At 37.6% G+C, this 25,386-nt stretch overlaps 2 protein-coding genes across 4 annotated transcripts in view; one reads left to right on the forward strand and one right to left on the reverse strand.

Moving 5' to 3' along the window:
* LOC126965445 (odorant receptor 13a-like) overlaps positions 1–4,580 on the forward strand; it is an 18,611-nt gene extending 14,031 nt beyond the window's left edge. Inside the window, exons 6-9 of the mRNA XM_050809071.1 lie at positions 1–31; positions 1,269–1,367; positions 2,345–2,404; positions 4,536–4,580. The exon at positions 1–31 is cut by the window's left edge and continues 65 nt beyond it. Coding sequence (XP_050665028.1) covers positions 1–31; positions 1,269–1,367; positions 2,345–2,404; positions 4,536–4,580 — 235 coding nt within the window. The remainder of the gene's footprint in view (positions 32–1,268; positions 1,368–2,344; positions 2,405–4,535) is intronic.
* Positions 1–25,386, reverse strand: part of LOC126965433 (acetyl-CoA carboxylase) — a 147,856-nt gene that overhangs the window by 50,528 nt on the left and 71,942 nt on the right. For all 3 annotated transcript variants that reach the window (XM_050809039.1, XM_050809040.1, XM_050809041.1), the window contains 16 exons: positions 24,050–24,223; positions 23,222–23,384; positions 22,125–22,287; positions 21,555–21,699; positions 20,855–20,964; positions 18,710–18,876; positions 16,890–17,101; positions 15,964–16,069; positions 14,690–14,827; positions 12,708–12,814; positions 11,774–11,910; positions 11,375–11,461; positions 10,315–10,397; positions 8,920–9,029; positions 6,618–6,746; positions 5,666–5,848 (listed from right to left, as the gene is read on the reverse strand). In XM_050809039.1, the coding sequence (XP_050664996.1) occupies positions 5,666–5,848; positions 6,618–6,746; positions 8,920–9,029; positions 10,315–10,397; positions 11,375–11,461; positions 11,774–11,910; positions 12,708–12,814; positions 14,690–14,827; positions 15,964–16,069; positions 16,890–17,101; positions 18,710–18,876; positions 20,855–20,964; positions 21,555–21,699; positions 22,125–22,287; positions 23,222–23,384; positions 24,050–24,223 (2,214 nt within the window). The remainder of the gene's footprint in view (positions 1–5,665; positions 5,849–6,617; positions 6,747–8,919; positions 9,030–10,314; positions 10,398–11,374; positions 11,462–11,773; positions 11,911–12,707; positions 12,815–14,689; positions 14,828–15,963; positions 16,070–16,889; positions 17,102–18,709; positions 18,877–20,854; positions 20,965–21,554; positions 21,700–22,124; positions 22,288–23,221; positions 23,385–24,049; positions 24,224–25,386) is intronic.

Consider the following 25,386-nt stretch of genomic DNA (forward strand, 5'->3'; position numbering starts at 1 on the left):
GTGCCGATATTCATCTAAATTGCAGAACATGGTGAGTTTCGCCCTATGCTTTCCCGGGGCATAAAAAGAATAGGGAAATCCCAGGCCCAAGGGTGTTGTAAGAGGCGTCTTAGGGCATTTATCATTGTTAGGCTCGGCTAGGTTGCACAGGATGCCGGCTAGATTATGGGTACCACAACGGCATCTTTTTTGCTGTGAAGCAGTAATGTATAAGCATTATTATGTTTGGGTCTGAATAGCGCCGTAGCTAGTGAAATTACTGGACATATATATAGGTAACATCTTATGTCGCAAAGTGACGAGCGTAATTGTAGTCATAATTTTTGGGTTTTTCAAGAATTCTGAGCGGCATTGCATAGTAATGGGCAGGGCAGTATCATTAGTCATCAGCTGAACGTCCTGCTCCTTTCGTCTCTTATTGTCATTAAAAAAAAATAGGCTAATAGGAATTTTGTATGAAATACTAGAACACACCAGTTAATAAGTCACGTAATGACACGTGTCTTCTATCGCAAGTTGTAACAGCAGCAGAATCGCACGACAATTAATGGTCCTAAGTTTGCTGCACAAACCTGATAAGCAATATCAGGCTGTCACTTATCAGTGTACAAAATTATGCCAAGCTACACAAATACAGTTGAAATAAAATATAGAAATATAGTACAACTTAATATCATAGAAACTGATCAAAATAAAAATTTTGCTAACATACATGTAGTGCTCGACCGACGGTGAGAGCTGACGTCGGTCGAACGTAGCGCGTAGCCATACGCTTTGACAATGTTGCGTTTAGTGCTCAGCTGACAGCAAACTTGATTGCGCGTGTACAATTGCGAAGAAAAAAAATCATTTGGAACCTCTTTAATATGTGCGCACCACTTATGCAAACGATTACGGAATAAAAGACGGAGAAAAGATATCATGTTTACCCAATAATTGTAAAGCGTCAAATTGAAGGAGAAATTTGTACAATATAATCAAAATTGCCAGAACACTAATTTTTATTACGACGTCACGAACGCGCGTACTGTCAGTTGCTCAGTCACCGTCGTTTAAATTTATCGACATAGCGCGTCAGCGGACCGACGATTCTCGTCAGCGCGACGTAGCTGTACGCGCGTACGCGTAGCAATACATATGGTAGCAGTACTATAGCTACGCTTTACCGACTGCGACGTCAGTGCTGACCGTCGCGTCGGTCGAGCACTAAATGCAGCCTTAGATATTCTCAGGTCGTGTGAAATTACCCTGCGTAAGTTTTTTTTCAGTCGGTCGAAACATCGACCCTCTTTTACTGTTCCGGCTGGGAGCATGTCACCGTCCCCTCTATACGGAAGATGGTCATCTTCATGATAGCCAGGGCACAGGTACGTGTGTTTAAGTGTATCATTTTGAAATGAAAACTTCTTTAGGCATAATATTTTATTTGGCTAACGCGAATGTTACACATTTAAATAAAATACTTTAGAAAAGCCATTGCAATTCAAAACATTTCAATCGAGAAGACGGGCTAAATTTGTATAACAACTGGGAGCCAATTATATTCAAATTAAAACCCTAAACTCCATGTACCAAAAAAAGAGGACACTGACAGTAAATTTTGCCAAAAACCATCTGTCTACAGCATCATCAAACACCAGTGGGAGGCTCCTTTGCACAGGATGCCGGCTAGATTATGGGTACTACAACGGCGCCTATTTCTGCCGTGAAGCAGTAATGTGCAAGCATTACTGTGTTTCGGTCCGAAGTGCGCCGTAGCTAGTAAAATTACTGGGAAAATGAAACTTAACATCTTATGTCTCAAGGTGACAAGCGTAGTTGTTGGGCCGCTCAGAATTTTTGGGTTTTTCAAGAATCCTGAGCGGCACTGCATTGTGATGGACAGGCCTTATCAATTACCATCAGCTGAACGTCCTGTACGTCTCCTCCCTTATTTTCATAAAAAAAAGCAAATACCACCTGCGAGGCTACTAATAGCGCTCACTTCATTCTGACAACAATGACAAATAATATCTCGACTCCTGTCAATTGCAGCTCCCCTTAAAACGTGCTCCTGCAAAGGTGTTCACTAAATACTTCGGTTTAAATGAATGAATCTATGAAACCCTCGTTCGCGTGAAGTCGCCTCGAATGGAGGCAGAGCAAAATTAACCAGAGGAACATATAAACAGTAATAATTATGAGCTGTAAATGTTATTACTTGGTGAAATAATGGTTGTTTTTCATATTATTATTCCGTTACAACGCTTTGACTTTCTATAAGTATATACAAATCACGTCGTATAAAAACAAAGCCGAAATGTGGAATTCAGTGAAACACAATTTAAAATATAACGTTTTTCAGATACCGTTACAAATCACAGCATTCAACATACTCATCTTTGACATGGATCTGTTTGTTTCGGTAAGTCAATGAATAATGAATCTATCTATCTGTATATACTAGCTGACCCAGCAAACGTTGTATTGCCGATATTAAAATCGCGATACAAAAGTAACTCTTGATCGTAGATGGGTGAAATTTAAAAAAAATGTCAAAAAAATAAAAAAAAATCGTGTGGACCACCCTTAACATTTAGGGGGATGAAAAATAGATGTTGTCCGATTCGCAGACCTACCCAATATGCACTCAAAATGTCATAAGAATCGGTCAAGCCGTTTCGGAGGAGTTCAAAGTTTAACACCATGACACAAGAATTTTATATATTAGAAGATAAAAGAGAATGTATGTTTGTATGTTCCTTAATAACTCCTAAACTAATCGACCGATCTCAATGAAATCTTTTGTAATAGATTCATTGTTTATAAAATTTCTACGAAATCTAAAGCGACAAGTTGATGAACGTTGAAAGAAACGCGTAAACGTCACGAAATTGCCGGCACTATCATACTTTTTAAGCGCTCTAGCGCTGCACTTTATAAACGCTGGTCAGACAACATTGTGACACCGATATCTTATTCAGCGCTGCAGCGAACTTAAGTTTAAAACGCAGAATGTCATTGCTTTGCATAGCTTCTTCATACGTTTATTGATCATCAGTCTCATGCCAGATTTTGGCGAGACAACACGTCCTGAGGCGCCGTGTAGTTACGTGCCGTTATAGAATACATAATCATTTACTTAGGGTATGTTCCGATATGCACTGCGAGCACTGCACAGTGCTGTCACTGTAGAAAAATTCGTTCCGTTATGGACTGCCAGTATACTGCCGCAGTACCCTAGAGAAATATATGACGTCATAAATCGCCGCCATATTCTACTGTGAGCACTGGCGTTTTCGAGGTAAAGTACTCGCAGTACTTTGATCACGTGATCAGTCAAAACCACTCGAGTGCCTAACGATTTTTAAACAATACCTACAGTCTATTCCGAAATATTTTTAATTTGACAGTACCACAACAGCAGTTATTTTTTAATGAACTAGAAAAGTTTAATGCACTCATTTGAATGCTGCGTGAAAAAATGCGGCTGACAGTATACGGAATTGAGTTCCGTTTTAAATAGTAACCAATATAACTGGCTATAAAGGAAAGGCTTCACAGTATACTAAATTGACGTAACACTGTACAGTGGTCGCAGTGCATATCGGAACATACTAAAGGTGGTCGTTAAATCAATAAACTGTTTTTATTAACAGTTTTATATTCGTTAACGAATTAACTATTTTTCTTCAACGAAAAAACCTGTTGAACATAATAAGCTAATAAATTCAATCAACGTCTTCGCCCGTAACTCGCAATAAATGAAGAAATTCCTCACGAAAACAGCTCAATTCAAAACAGTTGACGAATTTGCGAACGAAAACGCTGACTTGATATTATATTGACGAAATAAAGACCTAATAAAATCTAAATTATTAATAAATGCATTAACCGATTTTTCAAAACCCGTTGATGATTTAACAGTTTTTTCAACCTTTATTGACAAAAAACAGTTAAATTAAATAAATTTAAAAACCTTTAATAACACACCTCTAGAACATACCCTTAATATTTTGGCACGAAGTTCCTTATCGCACGTTACGGGTTTGTCGTAGACGGTTATCCAAAGCGCGTATGCTATTGGCCGTGCCCAAACTTAGTGCGCGTTCATTGGTTCAACACAGCCAATAACTACGCAGCGACTGCGCAGGTAAATTATAAGAATCAGAAGTATTGAACGATGTGCCATCGACAAAATTGATTCATAACTCACGTTGCCGATAATTCCAGAACAGTTAGGTTTATATTTGCACGAATAGAAAATTTATGTTCAAGCGAATTTCGACCTACTTGTTTATTACGACTGTAGGAAAATGACATTAAGGTGGGTCACGATTCAATTTATTTTCACAATTCGAAAGAATATATTATTAATCACGAAATTTCCTTACATTCCTTGAATTCATTAGTTATTTCTGCTTTTCTTTTAATTGTTCTCAGACGCTAGTAATTCATTTATTTGTATTTTTATTCAATAATATAATTCGTTAATATGTAGTAAATTAACTTAAAAGTAATTTCATACGGCACTCACACATATTTGTTTTTTTCAGATTATGCAAACGTCATACTCGATGTATACCCTACTACGGTCGTAAGAAGCAGTAATTATTGTTAACACTTTAAAAAGTACAATTAAATGCATTCATGAGATTGTTTTTTTAATATATAGACATTAAAATTCACAGTCATAGGCGTTCCAGTGTGTTCAGACGGACCGATTTTAATTAATCAACTGCTAAATCGCCTGCGATTTACGACATGAAATGTTAGGACTTTCAACAAAATCAAAGCGACGTTTTTATGTTCGATAAACGTTTGGAAACTTTCATGGCCTTACACCATGATAATTCTGAAGTTACCCGAATGTCAAGCGATATACGTCCGCATAAACCAATCATAAGCAAAATGTCTATTTGTAAGCATTTTGAATATTCTTGGTTTATTCTTAGGTATAATTTTATACCAAGATTATTTGTAAGGCCGTCAACGTTTATCGCTTCAATTCACTTGCTAATTGACAACTGTCATTATGAACTTGTCAAGATCAATTATTTTGTTTACGCCTACATTTAAGCGCTTTACCTTAGATTAAGGATTGGTCTCCGTTGCGCTACAACTAGATACCGCAGGCGTAAACAACTAAGCGGCAACTAATACAACGCCCAAGTGGGGGCACACGAGCCACTCTCGATCAATGTGTTCGAAGTAAAAAAAAACCCTACTATGTTAAAAAAACCGACTTTAAAACTAAAAAGTATAAAATAACTTAATAAAAATCGAATTGAATATAGATGTTATGCAAAGCTTAACCTTTGATATTAATAAAATATTATAATTAGGTTATACTTGTTATAGTTTTGAAGTCGGTGCCAAGCCAAAAATAGTAGGTACCTACACTCGCTACGCGTGACATTGAGCGGGATGGCTTTGTCTAGAACAAAACAAGCCAAGCGGGCAAACGTACTTAATATTTACAGTAAGTAAGCTGTTTATATATTTGTTTAGGGCTTGCACCGACTTAAGGCCTACCAATAGATAGCACATATAAATAATAGTATTTTATTAATATTAAAGGTCTCTGAAGTTTTGCATAAGAAGTGTATTTAAAATTGAATTTTTACTAAGTTATTTAATACTTTGAAGTTTTGATGAATGTTAAGCAATGCAAGATTCCACTCACCGCAGCGCTGGTGTGATAGAAGAAAGCGTGCAGGATATCGAAGATGGAGGTCTCCGAGAGGATCAGCTTCTGCAGGTTCTCCGGATGGAAGTCGTGGCCGTACATGTCGACAGCCGAGAGGAATATTGACTCCATCTGGTTGTGGCGGAGCTCGTACGCTGGCTGATGAGCTGCTATTAACACCTAGTAAACGAAATATAACCTTTTAAATAGCGTTGACGTATTATAAACAACTAGACTCCCAATCGCCTATTAAAAGCTCGTCAAAATATGTCTGAGCGGCGTTGTATATATTACGAATACTTTAACACATTTACTTAAACAGACAAAATTAAAAAATTCATTCAAATTAACACCTTATTTCGTGGCAGTAATGTTCAAAGTGTACTGTATAAAACTATGCCTAATAGACGCGTAGAATATAATACATTATATCTATTCAATAGAGATAGTGAAAATAACATAACATATTGCAACAACGGCGCGGCGGGCGGTAGTTTTTGACTTCCACTAAGTGCCTATTCCTACCGTGAAGCTGTAATGGGTAAGCATTACTGTGTTTCGGTCTGAAGGGCGCCGTAGCTAGTGAAATTACTGGGCAAATGACACTTGACAACTTATGTGTGCCGCTCAGAATTATTGTGTTTTTCAATAATCCTGGGCGACACTGCATTGTTATGTGCAGGGCGTATCAATTGCCAGCAGCTGAACGTCCTATTTTCATAAAAAAAGTTACATAATACCCTATTTTGAATAAAAATATTTGAATTTGATTGTAATGCGTTCGTCAATTCATCGCAACAGAGATCTCAATTTTTTAAATTTCAGTGGCTACAGCGCCCTACTAACACAATAATAATTGCACATTACTACACTCACTTCATTTGTACGGCTTGGCGTTGAAAACAAAAAAAATATCTGAATTAAAGTAAATATTGTAAGTGTAATATACCTGTCTCGCTCTGAGCGCAACTTTACTATGCTCGCCGCGGTGCAGTGACGTCAGCTCGTTGAGAGTGGTAGCCAGTTCGTCTGTGAGACCTGGCTCGTAGGCCCACAGGTGGTCTATCAGCATTGTCACCTGAGTAATAACGATATTTAAAGAGACACATAGTTGACATATTATAATACAGTTTATTATTTATTATATTATTATTTATTTAGATATTTATGCAACTGTTGTGTAATAAGGGGTATTAAAACAAAAATGTGGGTTTATAATGGGTATATGGGTTTATCTACACTCATGCTTTAAATACTCTATTAAAGATTCTGTAACAGTTAGCTTATTGCCAACATTAAAACACCCAATGTTCTAATAACCATTACATCATCCAAACGAGTGTTGTAATGTTGTACTGAATATCATAACAACACTCCTATGTTTATGTTTTCGATCCCTTCATGTGCAAAGAGTTTCAACAGACAGCCACATTCTTATTGCTCGATGCGTGGTATTTGTATGAATTTCAAAAAAAGAACATTTTCGTTTACGTGCGTTCCACACTACCAGAACGTCGCGCGCCGTAAAAAAAAGTAGGTTATTCGAATCCCCGTCATTTTTCTTCAATATTTTTATTTTTGTTTACAAAAAATGAGCGATTCATTTTAAACGCTGAATATTCGAGTGAATATTAATTGCATGCACTATACAAAATATGAATTACAACTAAAATCAAAAATTGTTTAATAAATACTTAGTTTATTTGTATATAATCAGTAATGAATGATATTAGGTTACTACTAGGACTGGTGTTTTAATGTTAGCAGTAAGCTAACTGTTCCAGAATCTTTTAGAGGATTCATATTCTGGGTGTAGATAAAGTCTTGTATGCAACTGTTGATAATTAGGTATTAAAACACTCATGTGATACTATTATCACTTACTCCACGTTCGTGTTTTAATACCCCTTATTACACAACAGTTGCATAAATAACTAATATAGTGGGTGGGAATAATAGTATCACATGAGTGTTTTAATACCTAATTATCAACAGTCGCATACAAAACTTTATCTACGCCCATAATATGAATCCTTTATAAAAGATTCTGAAACAGTCACCTTACTGCCAACATTAAAAAAGCCAGTGCTAGTAATCATTACATCATTCAAACAAGTGTTGTAATTTTGTACTGGATTTCATTACAACACTTGTTTGGATGATGTAATGGTTACTAGGATATTGGGTGTTTTAATGTTGGCAATAAGCTTACTGTTTAAGAAACATTAATAGAGGATTTAAACCATGGGTAGATAAACATTTTAACTCTAAGTTAGCCAATCACTGACTCATCTTGACTTATCTTTTATATGGCTTTCAAACCTTAGTTTGATGCTGTGTTTGTTGGTTTCATGATCCATATGATGATGATATTGTAAACATATCGTAAAGAGTAGAGTGAGTTGTTGAGCGCTAGTGTAGCGGTGTGCAGTGTGAGGCGAGTAGAGGAGAGGGGATGGCGCAGGGTATATAAATGCCTTGCTCGGGATTGAATTAAATTATCTCAGCGGATACTCCATAGGGAGTGCCGCTTGCGCCTCTCTCTCCCCAAGAGAAGGTCGCCTTCGATGAAGGCTTAGAGGGCACCTGCCCAAAGCCAACTGCAGGTGGTATTTAGTGGGTAGGCACCTAGGTTTACACGTGAGTCCCACATAACCAACGCAGACTTAGGCTGCGTTGGTATGCATGAGCATTCACCACCTCCCTCCCGCCGTTATCCGGGAGGGTAGCCCTTTCCCTTTGTTTGGGCGCATAAAAAAAAAGATTGAATTAAATCACGTTTTTTTTTATATGGAAAAGGGGGAGAAACGAGCGTAGGTCAGCCGGTGTTAAGTGATCAGCGCCGCTCACATACTTGCAACATCAGACGAACAGGAGCCGTGTTTGACTGAATAATTGGAAGAAAGCTCTGAACAAGTATGTTTTTATGTACCGCGACATGTAAGGTATTTTGTTAGATTTTTCTGGGGCAGTTATCTATAGGCGAATGTGTGGTTGTGTCTGACCGTGGGGCACAACCAGCTGGTCGACTCATCATACAAGTGATGTTTTGCCTTTAATAATTACAATTATTCATCGTGTCTCTGACAAGTGATTGAATATTTTCAAAACATCGTTTGGTTTTGATTGCTATCATTTTAGACGGTCTTTTGTTTAAGCTATGGGACGCCTCGGCAAGGTCACCGATCTCATGAGATCATTTAACAAATCGGAGGTTAAGAATCATTTTTTTTTTTTCATTAAATACTTACCAATAGATTCTTCTTAGTGACCTGGTTGTGAGAAAATATATAATTGGCCACTGCCTGCATGTCATCTTTGTATTTGTCTCGAAGCGCCATCACGCATTTGTCGTACGAACCTGAGAACAAGACAATAATTTTTTAGCTGTAGTATTACACACAGTTAGGACGTTGAAAAGCACTGCAGCCGTTCTGTTGGATCCAAATTAAAGGGAGTCTATGCCGGGTTGTGTGTGCTAAAATCGGTACACACCACACAATGGTTAGAACGTAATGGATACAGTACAAGTAATAGAACAGAAGCGTAACACAGCCGTCTCCTTGATATGTATATCTACGTCTGGGCGGAGCGCTAGGGTTGGTACATACAAGAAGATTGACGATGCGGACGGCGCGGCGCAGCTAATTTAACTGGACCAGTATTGGCAGCGCACTCAATTGTTTTGTTCTCCCAAGATTGCCTAGCAGCCTGTAAAACGTGTGTATGTGTGCGTCCATCGATTCGAGCGCTCTAGTCTAAAGTTAAAGTTCTGCTTGTTCTGTTACTGTATTGTGTCATGGGTTACCATCACTCATGACCACATTTTCACTAGTATGGGCTATCTGATCGTTGAGGCACTTATAATATATTACTCGTTAAGACAACTCGACAGGAGTGAACATTTCACTCCTGTCGAGTTGTCTTCACATATTGTAAAAAAATGCAACCAAGTTTATGGACTATGCGGGACTCGCACCCGCGCCTCTCGGGTACCGTCCGAGCGCAAGAGTAAGTCACAGTGACGCATCAACCGTAAATATTGGTATGTCTTGTTCAAATTTCAGGTTGTGGCTCCATCTACAGGATCTACTTTACAGTTGATAACTGCTCAACCCCAATTGGACGTAATTCCAGAAAAACGTTTCTAACCACAATGATGTCGAAATTGAGTTAAGAACACAAAACTGGTCACGTGATTCATATTAACGGACTGAAAAATATGGCAGCCCTAATATCTCTCTTTAAATGACATTATGACTTAGTAGCCCAACCCAAATGTATGGAATACACTAATATTTATTAAACTTTAAAGACGAATTCCTTAAAATTTGATTGGAACGTTTTTCAGGAACAATTACGTCCAATTACATATTAGGCGAGATGTCGCTTTTTCAAATCTAAGCATTTTATTATTTTTAAGTGATATACCTCACTTCTGACTGTAAATTTAATCCCAATTGTGAGGAGTATTACGGGGAAGAAAGAAGTCTATAATCAGAATTGGGTATAAACAACAACTCTAACTGATCGCACGCCCTTAGTCCAATACCCAACGTAACGAAATTTTCACTTCAAGAATATCTACAAAAATTTAGTATATGTTGTCTGTTTGTAAATTAAGAGAAATTCCGCGAGAAACTTACCCAATTGGAAGTTGCTCTCGACCTGGTAGTACTGCTTCAAAAGGTCATGTACAGCTGCCTTCATGCGACCACGGATTCCGTTCCTGTTGAAAACAATCAAAATTTTTAATTTGTCGGTAAACCGGTATTTCTACCACCGATGCAAAACACCCGTTCCAATATTATAAACGTGTGTATCTACGTGTGGCATAGTAGCTTCCAAACAAATTGACATTTTGATATGGAAAGTAAAAAAACGGGCCAAGTGCCAGACGGACTCGCGCACGCAGAGTTCAGTAGGTACCATTATCTTAGAAAACTTCATATATAAAAATCAATTAAATTAAATATTTATTAGTTTTCGTTTTATTCTATTCTTTAGTATTTATTGTAATAGCGGCAACAAAAATATGTCATCTGTGAAAATTTCAAATACTATCAAGGTACATGAGATACAGAAACTGATAGGGATGGTTCATACCGACGTGTAATGTAAGCGTTTCTTTATAAGGTACTCAAACCAAATAAAAAATCATTTATTCGTTTGGAACAAAACCATAGATTTGGAAAGGGAACCGCCCCACGACGATGCCACAATCAATGACATTTAAGCGAGGGTATATCGAAGCCTGAAACTCAAGCATTAATATTTGACATTTTTTTTATGACAATAAGGCACGGAACGAGCAGGACGTTCAGCTAATGGTAATTAATACGGCCTCCCCATTACATTCTTGAAAACCCCATAAATTCTGAGGGGCACTACAATTGCGGTCGTCGCCTTGAAACATAAGATGTTTAGTCTCATTTGTCCGGTAATTTCACTAGCTACGGCGCCCTTCAGTCCGAAACACTATAATGCTTCTGATTAACTGCAAATTAACTGCTTCACGGCAGAATAAGGCGCCGATGTACCCAATATCTGGACCAATGCCACTGGTGAATACCCTTGGTCGCCTCTTACGACACTTTTGGGCCTGGGACTTCCTTATTAATTTTATCCCTCGGGGAAGCACAGGGTGTAATGTAAACTGCGAAGTATTTTCATTCGTGGGCTGTAAAACTAAAACAGCTCATTTACCTGTATCTTTGCACCAGGACAACCAAAGCCTGCGTGCTCATGAAGAAAACGTCGCGGTCCGCACGCTTCGACAGAGACGCCGCGTGTCTGTAACAATATTAATAATTTACTGTTAAAATTTCGAGATTATTCATGTTTTCATATTTTTGAATAACGTTACAACAGATGAGACAAAAAAATATCTATGCTATGTTAGAGTGGTAGTATTTTCTATAAAATATTGTAGGTAGAAACGAAAGCAATTTTCATAAAATAAGGCTGGAATAGAAGCTATTTGGATACAACATATTATGCTATTATGTTTTGAGCGTTGTAGCTTAAACAAAAATGTACTTATCTCTTACACTTCAAACTATTTTAGAAGGGACTGGATGATGCAAAATTCATTACGATACGTACAGATCTATGACGCTGGCTATCTGCTGGCTAGGGAATTGAGCTAGAACGCTTGTGATATTCCTCTCGTAGAGAGCCATAAGTTTGCGGACTTTCTTCTCGACAGACAGTGGGATGCGGCCTGAAGTCGACGATAATACCTGTAAATAAACGTTAACGTTTTTAGACAATGTAGCAGTAGAACTAATGCAGGATATGACTACATTCAAAATTCAAATATTTTTGTTCAAAATAGGATTTACATAGTTTGTTATTAACTTCCCGTTTAAAAATTTTCAAAAATCGGGAAATTATTGGTTTTACCCCGTTTTTCGAAAATCGAATTTTTGGCACATCTCGACGTTTTAAGATCCTAGGAAGCTTCCCTGACTATTCCCGCGATGGTGTCCGTACGTCTGTACATGTGTGTCTGTGTGTGAATGTATGTAAACCTCTTATAACCTTTGAACGGCTCGACCGATTTTATCGCGGTTGGAGCCATTTGAGACCAAAAGACCAAGCTTAGATTTTGAATACAATTCAGACCGGTAGATTTTAAGAAATCTCAAAACAACTACGAAAGAAAAATTTCTAAATGTTTTTTTGGAATAGATTTTAAACGGCTTTACCGATCGACTGGAAACTGCGTGAAAATCGGTTAATTCATTCAAATGTAATAGTTGTTTAAAATTTTATAAAACAGGGTTTTATTTAACTTAATTTTTGGTCAGCCGCCCAAGAATTCTGAGTTGCACTACAATTGCGCTCGTCACCTTGAGACATAAGATGTGCACTAGCTACAACAGTGATTACGTTACATTACTGCTTCACTGCAGAAAACGGCGCCGTTATAGTACCCCATAACCTAGCCGGCCTCCTGCGCAAAGAAGCATCCAAGTGTTAAAACTGGAACCTCGTAGGAATAACTAACATCCTTCTACGTGTACAAGAACCTCACCTCCTGAAGCTCCAATAAAGGTAAAGAGGGATCCCTCAAGCTCTGCATGAACTTTTCCACAACCTCACGAAGTCTCGGTGTGTTGTATGGCTCCGGGAGGCAGTAACCTGCACAAAACAGTATGATTTGTAAACAATTTGTTATTTTTAACATGACATCCGTCAGTTTTGTGATTAATTATCTAAATTAAATTTGTAACCAAAATTTATGAATGACGCGGGACTCGAACCCTCGCCTCTCGGGTTTCGTCCAAACGCTCTTACCAACTGAGGCAGACGATCGAGTGACGCATGGCTCGTAAATATTAGTATGCCTTGTTCAACTCTCAGGTTGTGGCTCCATCTACAGGATCTACTTTACAGTTGATAACCTGCTCAATCCCAATAATTGCATATTAGGAAAATGACGATAAGATGTCGCTCATTCAAAACTAAACAATAATCAATATAATGTATACACCTTTTTTAATTACCAAAAAAAAGTACTATGAATGTAGCAAAGTTACGAGATATTAAATTCGCCGTTTTAGTACAGAAAAAAAAAACACGATTATTACAATTAAAACAATTATTGCAATTGTTACAATTACTACATATTAAACTTTCCAAAAATATGCCTTAAAATTATGGGCATAATACTTATTAATGAATGTGTATCAATGTAAGGAGTCTACCAGCAAGGAGTGAAAAGCACGGATTGAGGAACTAGCGATTTATAAATAGAATTGTGAATTGAACGAAGACTGTCAATGATTTGTTATTTTCGTGGGATAAATGTATTCATTGAGTTCTAACTGAAAAACAAGTTTTATATTAGTAATTTTAAAATAGCAGTCTATAAATTCAATAACACCATACAGTTACTGTATATTAGCGTATAGACAAACCAAGCGTTCGAGAGAGAACATACAGGAAGGAGATACAGCAAGATGAAAGAGAAAAGCGAATCTATTATTACAGTGACCGATAATTATTGACAAGTCGTAAGCAGTCAGCCACGCTAGGACTTAGCGCTTTCTTATTTTGAATATCTTCCTTCTATAGTATAAAGAGGAAAGATTTGAAAAACCCTTTCACTGTTGGCCATTACAAGCCCCGCGAGACATTACATTTTAAAATTTAAGAGTGTAAAAAATACCTAAAATATTATTAAATTAAAGGGCCCGCAACGCTCTTATGATTCCTCTGGTGTTGCAAGATTATTTTGCAAAGGTCGATTGACTTCAAAACGCCCGCATCAAATTTGATGAAATTTTCATGCAACCTTCAGCAAGGTCATGTGAGATAGTAGCGATCGTATCATCAGATATTTTTGAATTAGTAATGTGTTGATTATGCTTTCACGTATGAACCACCTAATCGATCATAATAAATTCGCACAAACGATTTCAGGAGTACAGTAAATGATATAGAGTACATCTTTAGAAGAACTTAACGCCCCGGCACACGACGTCGCCTAAAGCAATGCAAACATCTATGCGATAATAACGAACTACGTTATAGTGTATATGGGCCTTAGGGCTTATACTAAGGCCAATGAGACGAGACAAAAAATGTAAACAAACGGATGCTGACTGAGTTACATTGCGATAGCTTGCGATTATATCCCTGTCCCTATCACTCGTACGTAGTAATGGCGTCGGGTGGTCGACGACAGCTGTATTTACGTGTTTCGTCGTAGAGGAAAGCAGTCAGTTCCGCAGTTGTCAACATTTGGTCCGACATTTTGGGAACAATTTTATTCCAGTTTGGATTGCGTTTGAGGTTAGTAATTCGTTACTTGTTGATTTTTGCTGTTATTGTAAGTAGTTGTTGATTATAATTATGGAATCACTGCCTGGCAGCTCTAGATAACCCTTGATATATATCAATTATTTTAAATATTCAAAGATATCGATAAAAATGTTTTGAGCCCCTGAAACATTGACTACATTGTTTATCTCGTCTCGTTGGCCATACTAAAGACAATTAAACAGTTCTTACCCGCCAACGTATTCTCTAGTATACTCCTGTATTTGTTGTGTGCGTGGTTCAGTTTCTCCGAAACGGGCGTGTTATCGCTCAGCTGGAACTGGCCTTTGTAGGGCTGCGCTGTGGTCACCAGCGATGGGTCATCCAGTTCTAGACAATATAGTACATACATTAGGTATTATTACATATTAGTTCATGTGTCAAAAGCATTGACGTACAATAAACAACTAGACTCACAGTCACACTCAAAAATTGTCTGAAGAGTCTTCGTTCAGCTGTGTTTCGACCGCGCTTTGAATAGAACGCCACGCAATGACAATGTGTTAAGTGAAAAACTATCCAAATAACAGCATATTCAAACTTAAAAAGGATGGAGTGTCGTGAATTACGAAGGAAGATAAATGCTCTTTTATATTAACAAAGTAGTGTAACTAACTTGACGTTTTTAATCATTCTGCAAAATAATTACACTTCAATTGCTGAAACATAATGTTCTTGCCTCGTGTTCGCGTCCGAGTTTCTAATGAGCGTATACAATAATAGTGTTAATTTCAATGAGTGTTTTAATATTATCTGTATAAGTCACTCGGATATATTTTGACGACCTTTTAATAGGATATTCAATGAATAACAATGAAGAATGTTCATCTACATATAATGCAATACTCACTCAATACCTCTACTCCAAAAAAACCCAGTAATGTCTTTAGCTAGTCACGGTACCCTTCAGATCAAAACACAATAATACTTACACATTACTGCTTCACGGCAGAAATTGGCGCCGTTGTGGTACCCATAATCCAGCCGGAACCCTGTGCAAAGGTGCCTGCCACTGGTAAGATGTTTTCCCGTATTTCCGTTCCTTTTTAAAACCGGTATTTTCCGAGCTTATTGCACTATTTTAGTTATTTTTGTATGATTTATCATTATTTTTTTCTTAACTTTCACAAGTAAGTCGCAACATTTTAGTAATTCATGTGCATCACCTAACATACATTGCATAAAATATAATGTCAAATGCTGAAACCTTTAATATTGATTTAAAAGAGTGGCAATGACTTTCTTGCCACTTATTCTCATTAAAGCACAACTCTTCCGAAGTAGTGGTAAAATCTTTGGCATTCAAAAGACGTGTCATTTTGACTTTTTCTTTCTTTCTTTATTATATTCAGTACAAACATATGTAAAGAAACATACAAATTTAACCTCTTACAAATAAGTATAGAAAAGTAATTTCATACAAATTTTTATGGCAAAAGTTGTACAGTATTATGAGATATACATACCCAACGTAGCCATAAGCGATCCCTGGTCTAAGACTGCACCAGATCGAAGGCACCAGGTGACGTTGCCGGACTCTGGTGCCGACAGTGTCATCACCATTTTCATTACCTGTAAAATTAATAATTCAATTCTGAATTCGTTTTATTTAAATGTGATTTTAAAAATCCCTATTTGATAGCCAAACTGAGAATAATAGCCGGAAAAAACCTGGTCGGACTATTTTCAATTTTCAAACAAATAAGTCCATTTCATTTAATAGTTATAAGTTAACATCAAATTACAAATAGGTTCGTAATATAGGATAAGATGTATAGTTTCCTACATATTAAGCTCATGGTCGCTCAGAGGGCAAATGAAAGGGCTCCGTTCGGAGTTTCCCTACGGGATCGAATTCGTAATGAGGAGATCTATAGAAGATATAAAGCCCAGATGATAGCAACTGAAGTGGCTGTGGGTAAAGCAAATAGCTCGACGGACAGATGGCCGTTGGGACAGTAAAGTCCTCGAACGGTGACCACTTACTGGAAGACCCAGTGTTGGCAGGCCCCCTTAGCGCTTTGAGCATAAAATACGGTCATTTGATGAATTGTAAAAAATTTCTTATCCGTAAACAACGTTTCTGTGACCTCTCTCCTTGCACATCGCTTCAATAGTTGTTTCGATTTTACCACCCTATTCTTTTTTAAATTAACAGTTAAGAAATTACCAGTACATCTCTTATAGGATGAAAGTCCTAAGACATCTTTTAAAATACGCGACATGATTCTAGGTGCTATCTTCATCTCCCGAGATAAAATCTTTTGCTTTGCCAGATGCCAGACACTGGTGCTTGTTTCCAGTTTATATTTATTTATTTATCATGTAGGGTTTGTGATATTTGAGTACCAAAAAAAGTTATATCTCTAGTTAATTACCACAAAAATCTCACCTCAATTTCGGCATACGGCTGCCCCTTATCAACGTGTCCACCATCTTCGACCAAACAGTTGATCAATTTTCCGGCAGATGGCGCTCTAAGTTTCGACGGGTCTTTCTCCTTCTCGAAGATAACAGTCTGGTTACCGATCACGATTCGATACTTGTCTACTTCTTCCCGAAGATATGACGTGTAGGACGCGCCGTCCACAGACAGAAGTGTACCTGACAATTTTAATGGGAATTAAATCAAAGACGAACAAGGCGTGCGAGAGAGAAGAAAATCTCTAACAGAGATGCAGCAAGATACTAATTATAAGCAACACTAAAATTGCGCTCGTCACCTTGTAAGCACCTTGTATCACATAAGATTTTAAGTCTCATTTTCCCAGTTATTTACTACGTAGCTAGAAGTAGCGCCCTTCAGACCGAAACAGAATAATGCTTACACATTACTGCGTCACAGCAGAAAAAAGGGCCGTTGTGGTACACAAAATCTAGCCGGCATCCTATGCAAAGGAGCCTTCCACTGGTAATACCATTAGTCGGCTCTTACGACACCCTTTACCACCTTCATCCTAATAGGGGAGTCCCAGGTGTCGTAAGAGGCGACTAAGGCCTTTTTAGAAGTGGAAGAGTCACGCTGCCGTCTTATGACGTCAGCACAATCGGGCCAGACTCGTCCGGGTTAATTATCACACCCGCACAGAATAACGGCGTGAAGTAGCGGGGTAATATAATATTTGTGAAACATATATTATTATATAATATGTGAAACATATATTATTATATAATATATGAAAAATATATTATTATATAATATATGTGAAACATATATTATATTATATTACCCCAGGAACCCTCCTGGGGTAATATAATATAACCGGCTCTACCAGATCCGGAAAATCCCTCCCCGAGCATTTTTCTTTTTTTTTCGGGCTGTCCGTCGTTTTCTGGGGAGGGCACAGAACCAAGCATGTTCGGGACAAACGAGGCAGTAGCACCCCGGCACCCCGCTCCACGCTTAATGTGGACTTTTGCACTATCAGGGGAATGCACTCCAATTTAAGCGCCATCCACCACAGCCTTGAGACAGTACAGCCGGCCTTGTGTTTCCTTACGGAGACGCAGATATCTCGACCTAGCGATACGTCATATTTAACATACCCCGGGTATAAAATTGAGCATATTTTTTGCCTCATGTATATGTATCACGTATGTGTGTACGTTAGGAAGGATATCTGCTGTCGCTGTCTCGGCATCTTTGAGGGTAGGGACCTGTCTACTCTCTGGCTCCGTATAGATTTAGAGGACCGCGACCGCATCTATGCGTGTGTCGAAAGGCCCCATAGTTGTAACGCAGAAACGGATCATCTCATCTCGTTCGAGCGACAATTGACGACGTGCAGATCCATATTTTTAAATCTCAAATTTTAATACTAAAAGTTCATAGTTTTCACTCCTACCTTCTATCTACTACTGACAAATTTTTTTTATTCATTTGTGAAACTGATTTAATAACAAATAAATTGATAAGAAATACTTATTTAATCTATCAAAAAACTAAAAAGTTTCTAGTATATCTGATTAGATAGAAATAGCCATAGTAAAATTTCACATCACACTTTATTTTTGCGATAGTAGCTCGAAGAATATTATGTTTTGCAATATAGGAATCAAACGACAACTACTTCAAAAGTTTTAAATGTCTGTAACTCCGTAGTTCCTTGTTTGAAATTAATTGTGTTCCGTTAAGATCATTTCTTTTATTTTAGATTTTAGCAAAAATGTCATACCCAATAATTACTATGCATTTACGAGAATTCCCCTTACCTCCATCAGTCAGCTTATGCACTTCCAGCTCCTTGAAGCCGCCATTCATCGCGAGGAAGAAGGACGTGGTGCCAGATTTGGTGGCGGACACTTTGTACTTGTGGCCGTTGTTGATCAGCTCGACTTCCACCGAGTTCGACAGCTGACTCGAACTCTGGATTTGACCTCTGAAATGTTTAATAAATTGTTTAAGAAATTTTGTAAAATAATAAAGTCCAATATAAGTATATCGAGGGTATATTGTCAAAGCCTTGATATTACAATTTCACTAGTAATATTATAATTATAAAAGGAGTGTTAGTATTCCACTGATATACCCCTTGTGATTTTGTAAACAATTTGTTTATTCTTTCTAGTTGTGTTGTGTATATTGTGTGAAATCATACGAGAAAAATCCTTACTGAAAAATAAAGATTTATTAATTTTATTTATTGGACCATTTAGTAACTGAGCCGTACGACTATTGGTGTGCTATTGGTTATAAAGGAAGTCTGCGAACACCCCAGGAGTGGTCTGAACTTCCGGAAGGAGCTGGGCTGGTTGGAATGACTGGCACTGCACGCAAAATGGACCCAATTAAGCGGTCTAATTGCGGAAATAGGAGCCCTTTACCAATACCAATTGGTTATCAATAATGCTGTGTAGTGAGTTATTGATACCTCGTTAAAAGTATATTACCGATATGTAGTAAATTAATTTCGGAATCATATGTGTAACAATATTATTACATAAAACTCATGGACGGTTATTTGGATTTTAAGAGGGTTTTCAAACGATATCGTGTGTATACCTTTTTGTATATTAGACTTATGTGTATTATACAAAATATCCGGACGACCTAGCCTTGCTCGGATTTTTAAAAATGTACAAAACTTGAAGAAAAAACATCCAATAGGACATCTGGATTCAAACCGGTGTCTTCTGCTTTCCGGATCACCCAATATCCCATCTGAGCTATTATAGTCTCGTATATAGTGGCGAAATTTACCTTTGTATTCTAATATTATTGTAGCTGTTTCTTATTAAAACACGGATAAAACTATATTTTTTTAAAATTGAAACCTAGCTAGATCGATTTCTCGCCCCCTAAACTACATGTATACTAAATTGTATACTGTTTCCGAGATTCAGATTATATATATACAAGAATTGCTCGTTTAAAGGTATAAGATTATAAAAGAATGTTTCAATGTAATTTAAATCACCCCCTCTTGGAATGTTTACACTGTATACTAAAAAAATTGCAGTCATCGATCTTGAAATAAAATATATTTATAACTGCTATAAGAATACGTCTAAACGAAGTAAACAAAAGATTACAAATTTAAGAAAATAATAGTTTTAAAATATGGAGAGTTCAATGGTATGTATGGTTAAAAAATAATTTCACAATACCTTATATAGCTAGAATTAACACTCCATAGTAAAAATGTATATTTACTTTTTACTATGTTTGTCATTCATTTGTCAGTTTCCGTGAAATGAACAATCAATTTCGAGATTCTAGTTTTTGGCTCAAAATATGAGTCGATTGGGCACACCGCACAACATACGTTCTGAAGTAGGACAAACATAAAAATAACGGGTCCATTTCTTCAACCACGTACCACGGAGGCAATTTGATGTGGGTATGTTGTTTGCTAATATTTTCATTAGGAAAAAACGATTAATGAAAAAGGTTATTTATTAATGAAATCTTATATTGATTATAAAATATATTTTATTGTAAGTTTCAATTCTTGAATATTACGTTATTAGTGTCATTATTTAATCTTATAAAAGTAGTAATTGGTTAGAGTGAGAAAAGAGGAGCCTACCGCTGTCGTATGCATGAGAGAAATGGAAGCCAAACAGACTGGCGCTGCGCCGTAACGCGTTACGTTACGAAGCAGTTAATAAGGAGTTATTCACTTAAAAATACGTATAATAAAATATATTCGTTATTTTCCCGCAGCTTTGCTTTCAATAAACTTCCACTAACTGTTTTTTGCAACACCAATAATTAGGGTACACCTAAACTACCACATTTGTAGGAATATGTAAATAAAAATATGGCGGTCACCGCTTGACGATAATAACCTTACTACGCCGCACAGAATCGAACCGGGAATTATATCATAAATAAAAGCATTCACAATCACTTACTTTTCTAAAGCATTCTTGAACTCCTGCAGATGTGTGGTGATGATGTTATCTGCAATGAGGATTGAGCCGCAGATGACGCCCAGCATCACATTTGGCTTTTCCGTTTGTACCTGGACATTAAAAGAAATCGTGATTTTTCTAGATTACAGCTTAACATCATGTGAATACATCTCTGTTACAACCAACTGGACTCTAGGCATGGAAAATATCAAGAACTATTAGAGACGGTACAACGCATGTGTCGCGAAGACTACAATGACCACCTGAACTCAATCTGTCAAGATACTGAGGATTATGCCAAACAATTTCGGGTATTCAAACATACAGCATTTAAAATAAATAGTTTTTAAAACCGTTATTCTATACCGAAATGCCACTCTATATACCAATATATATATCGTGTAACGGTCCTAAATCTGACGCTCACGCGTAACGCTAGAATCTGACGCTTAGGACGGTTAAGAGGGCCCGCGCAGCGAGCTACCCGAACTTTCGTATAAAAGCTTCGCTTCAACAAACAAACACTGTCCTTATTCATTCATTCCCTGTATAAATTTTCCATGTAACGGTAAACGCCAACGTGTACACGCTTTTGGTATTTATGAGATACAACTAACTACCAATAAGACGAAAGGACGGACGCACAACGTAGTCTTATTAATACGATGCTCCCGTCCCTTTCATGTTCGGCAAAACATACCCTCTCAGCAATGAGCGCATCCAACCAAGCCGTGTCGATGTTATTATCCTGGAAGGCTGGCGTCTCCAGAAGTGTGATCAGGTACTCCACGGTGGTGCGGAAGTCACCCCGGATGCTCAACTCCTTGAGGGCTATCACCAGGTTTCTGTCAACAACAGTAACGATATATAGCTATTTATTTATTAGGGCAACTAACATTCCTGCCACCGAATCCCCCTTCGCACGACACGCCACTAATTAGGATACTATCCCCACCACCTGGATGTGAGGCGTTCCTCCACACTTCCATGTGCGGTGTTTCCGGAACGATACGCAATGGGTACCTTCAAAAGAAGCGCGTACACCTTCCTTAAAGGCCAGCAAATTATAGCTGATAAGTCCTCTGGTGTTGCATGAGAATGTATGCGGCGGTGATCACTTAACATCGAGTGACCCGTACGCTTGTGTGTCCTCATTTTTCTAGTTTCTCGCTTCATAAATAAAATTACAAATTACACTCTTTACATGCACATTTATTGAGTGAACTGGTTCTGAAATGGAAAAGGTAAAAAAGACAAGAGATTGACTCACTCTCTTGCCTGTTCTCTGGTCTCTCCCCAAGAGAAGCAGTGACCAAACTGCGAATCTGCGAACTCGTGTAGTCCCCCGGAAGCGGCGACACTGAAGTAACCCCACACGTGTTTGGATGACCTGAAGTTGAGCTCCTGGACTGTTCCCGACGATGGCTTGAACCCTGAAATACGGAGATAACTCAATAGAAGCGAATTTTTATTTTTAAAGTGATATCCCAAACTTCTGGGATTAATTATATATGTAATCAAACTTTATGAACGATGCGAGACTCGAACTGGTAACCTCTCCGGGTTTCAATAAATATTTAAATACAGTCCACTCTTTCCTTCGCCACCATATTCATCGTCACATTCATTCCACCTGACTTTTACAAATTCAAAATCAAATATTTTTATTCAAAATAGGATGTGAAATAACTTAAAGAAAGTCAAAAAACTCCCACCATTCCAAAATGAATGCCTCAGGTCTGAGAAGAATGGGCGCAACAAACTCAGCGGGCTTTTTTTTTTTCATCAAAAATATGTTTTACAATTAAAGTAACATTAACAAAGTAACATTGTACAAATAAACTTATTATTAAATAGCCTGAGGGCGGTCGCTCCATTTCCAATGTGTGGTATCATTAAGAAAGTCATTTATGTTATAGTAACCTTTACCACACAAACGTCTTTTAACAATTCTTTTGAATAACGTAATACTTTTGTTTTGAACATTTTCTGGGATCTTGTTGTAAAAGCATATACATCGCCCCACAAAAGACTAACTAACTCGACTTAGCCGAGTAGTAGGCATCATCAGTTCCTGGTGTTAACATTATGGTTATGACAGTTTCTGGCAAATTCACTTATGTGCCTATGAACATACATTACATTATCAAGAATATATTGAGAAGCAACAGTCAAGATGTTAATTTCTTTGAATTTTGCACTCAATGATTCTCTAGGACCTAGGTTATAAATATGGAAATAACTAAAGTATACTAGTCGCGCCGTATCTATGTCAGTTAATTGTCTAATCTTTTTAACCGCGTATGCTGCAGAACTAAGTCTGTTCGCCAATCCTTCAATATGGGGGCCCCATTGTTATACACATACCTTCATCAGGGTTCTCGGAGGTGATCCTGGCAGCGATGACATGGCCCCACGGTGACGGCCGCTGCTTGGGCTCGTCGAAGTTAATCTTCGACAAGCCCCACGGAGACTCCCCGTATAACAGACGTATGTCCTTTATGTGGTATAGGGGAAGACCCATAGCGATCTGTAAGTTAAGTAGGATCGACATGATTTTCTATGGTGGGTTATCATTTCTGTGGGGCAAGAAACAATAAAGGCATCAGTGCCGCAATAGGTAGAACCGTTGACTCTCACCACGGAGCCCCCGGATCAATTCTCGCCCGCCACGTACTAATGTGTTTTCGAATTTCGAATTCATATGTACGTTTATAGGGTCGTAGGTCGTAGAGTATGGACTGCGGTGATCACTGACCATCAGATAATCCGTATGCTCGTTTGTCTTCCTCTTCCATAGGCAACACGGGAAATGTGAAAATTACAGAAGAACCAGTAACTTGGCAAATTATATTAAAAAGCTGTTTTTCTTAAGTTGACATTAAAATGTTTACTCTAATGATGGAAATCGATAAAAATGGAAATATTATGTTTGTATGCATATTTTAGTATGTATTTCATAATCTGCGGCACCAAAACAACTGCGCTTTTTTAGTGTCAATAATATACTACAAATATAAATTTTTTGGCCATTGAGTATAGACTTTTTCGAAGACTCGATAACGTATGTAACTATATTAGTGATCATGGCTGTATAAATAACAGATAAAAGTAGAGGAGTAGAACAATATATTATTGAGCTTGTAGTAATATAATTGAGTATCGAATTTGATACACTTCAACGGTAATACTGACCTGAAGCTGTGCAGCGGGAAGGTTGACGTCTGCGACCATCTCTGTGCACGGATGCTCTACTTGCAGCCGAGGGTTGAGCTCCAGAAAGTAGTAGGAGCCAGTCGACGGATCGTAGAGATACTCCACGGTACCGGCGCTTACGTATCCGACCATTTTAGCGAGGCGCACCGCTGCCTGGAAGTGAAGTAACATTAAAGACCACCAATTTCGTCTTTTTCGTCTTCGTCGTCCCCTCACTGCTAAGGATCGTGACTCCGTAGACTGTCAACAGCACGTCTCCGTCGGATATCTGATCCGAACATCTCTTCTGACTTCGGCCTCCCGGAAACACCTCCAATTATAACATTTTAAATTGCCAAGGATTTCCGCATGTAACGCCACATTGAAGTGATAACTTCTTCTCGGAGTATAAACTGCTTCGTAACGTAACGCGTTACGGCGCCAGTATGTTTGGCTTTCCTTTCTCTCATGCGTACGACAGCGGTAGCTTTGACGTTAGGCTCCTCCTTTCTCACTCTAACCAATTGTTTCTTTTAATGAATTAAATAATGATAAACATATACAAAATTCTGATGTATTCAAGTAACTAAAAATATATATCTTATAATCAATAAAAGATTTTACTAATAAATAACCATTCCTCACATTATCATTTTAATGTACATAAAATTTAAGTAATAACCTAAAAATAACATTTTCTCAAGTAAAATAATTTCAAACGTTCATTGTCAATTTGATACCGAAAAGCCGCCATCTTAATGATGCCATTGTGAGTTAAGATTCAAGCAATGATTACCAAAATCACCAACCAAAAGCTACGTTTGCAAAATAATAGCCTGATGACGACATGAAGACCTTAATATGACACAGTTTCGCCCCAGTAGCACAGCACGGGGCTTATACCATTGCCCCTTTACGAACTGATGAAGCTTCATGATGCTTTCAAGTGTTTGTTGGTGCAGTATTGTTATATTATTAGAACTTCCTATGGTAAAAAAAATGTGAGGACACAGGTAAGAAGTGAAACTTCTTTATGAGATATAACATCTTCTTCACAGAAATTGGGTAAAGAAGGCTTAAGAAAACAAAATTTCCGTATTAAATTAAAGCTATTTTATCATCATAGATATGCATAAAATGTCTTTTCATTTTCTCACTTTCAAACAAAGCCATTATCCTTTACGTCACTATACTGAAATACTATGAAATACTATAAAATTTCTCTCATACATCGATAAAGAAGTTTTACTTCAACAAATATATTTCTATGTTATTCTAAAACATCACGTGGACCATGTGCTAATTTTGTCACTTGCTAAAAACCTGTGCAGGCTCTG

The sequence above is a fragment of the Leptidea sinapis genome, chromosome 7 (assembly GCF_905404315.1).
Source record: "Leptidea sinapis chromosome 7, ilLepSina1.1, whole genome shotgun sequence".
Lineage (NCBI taxonomy): Eukaryota > Metazoa > Arthropoda > Insecta > Lepidoptera > Pieridae > Leptidea > Leptidea sinapis.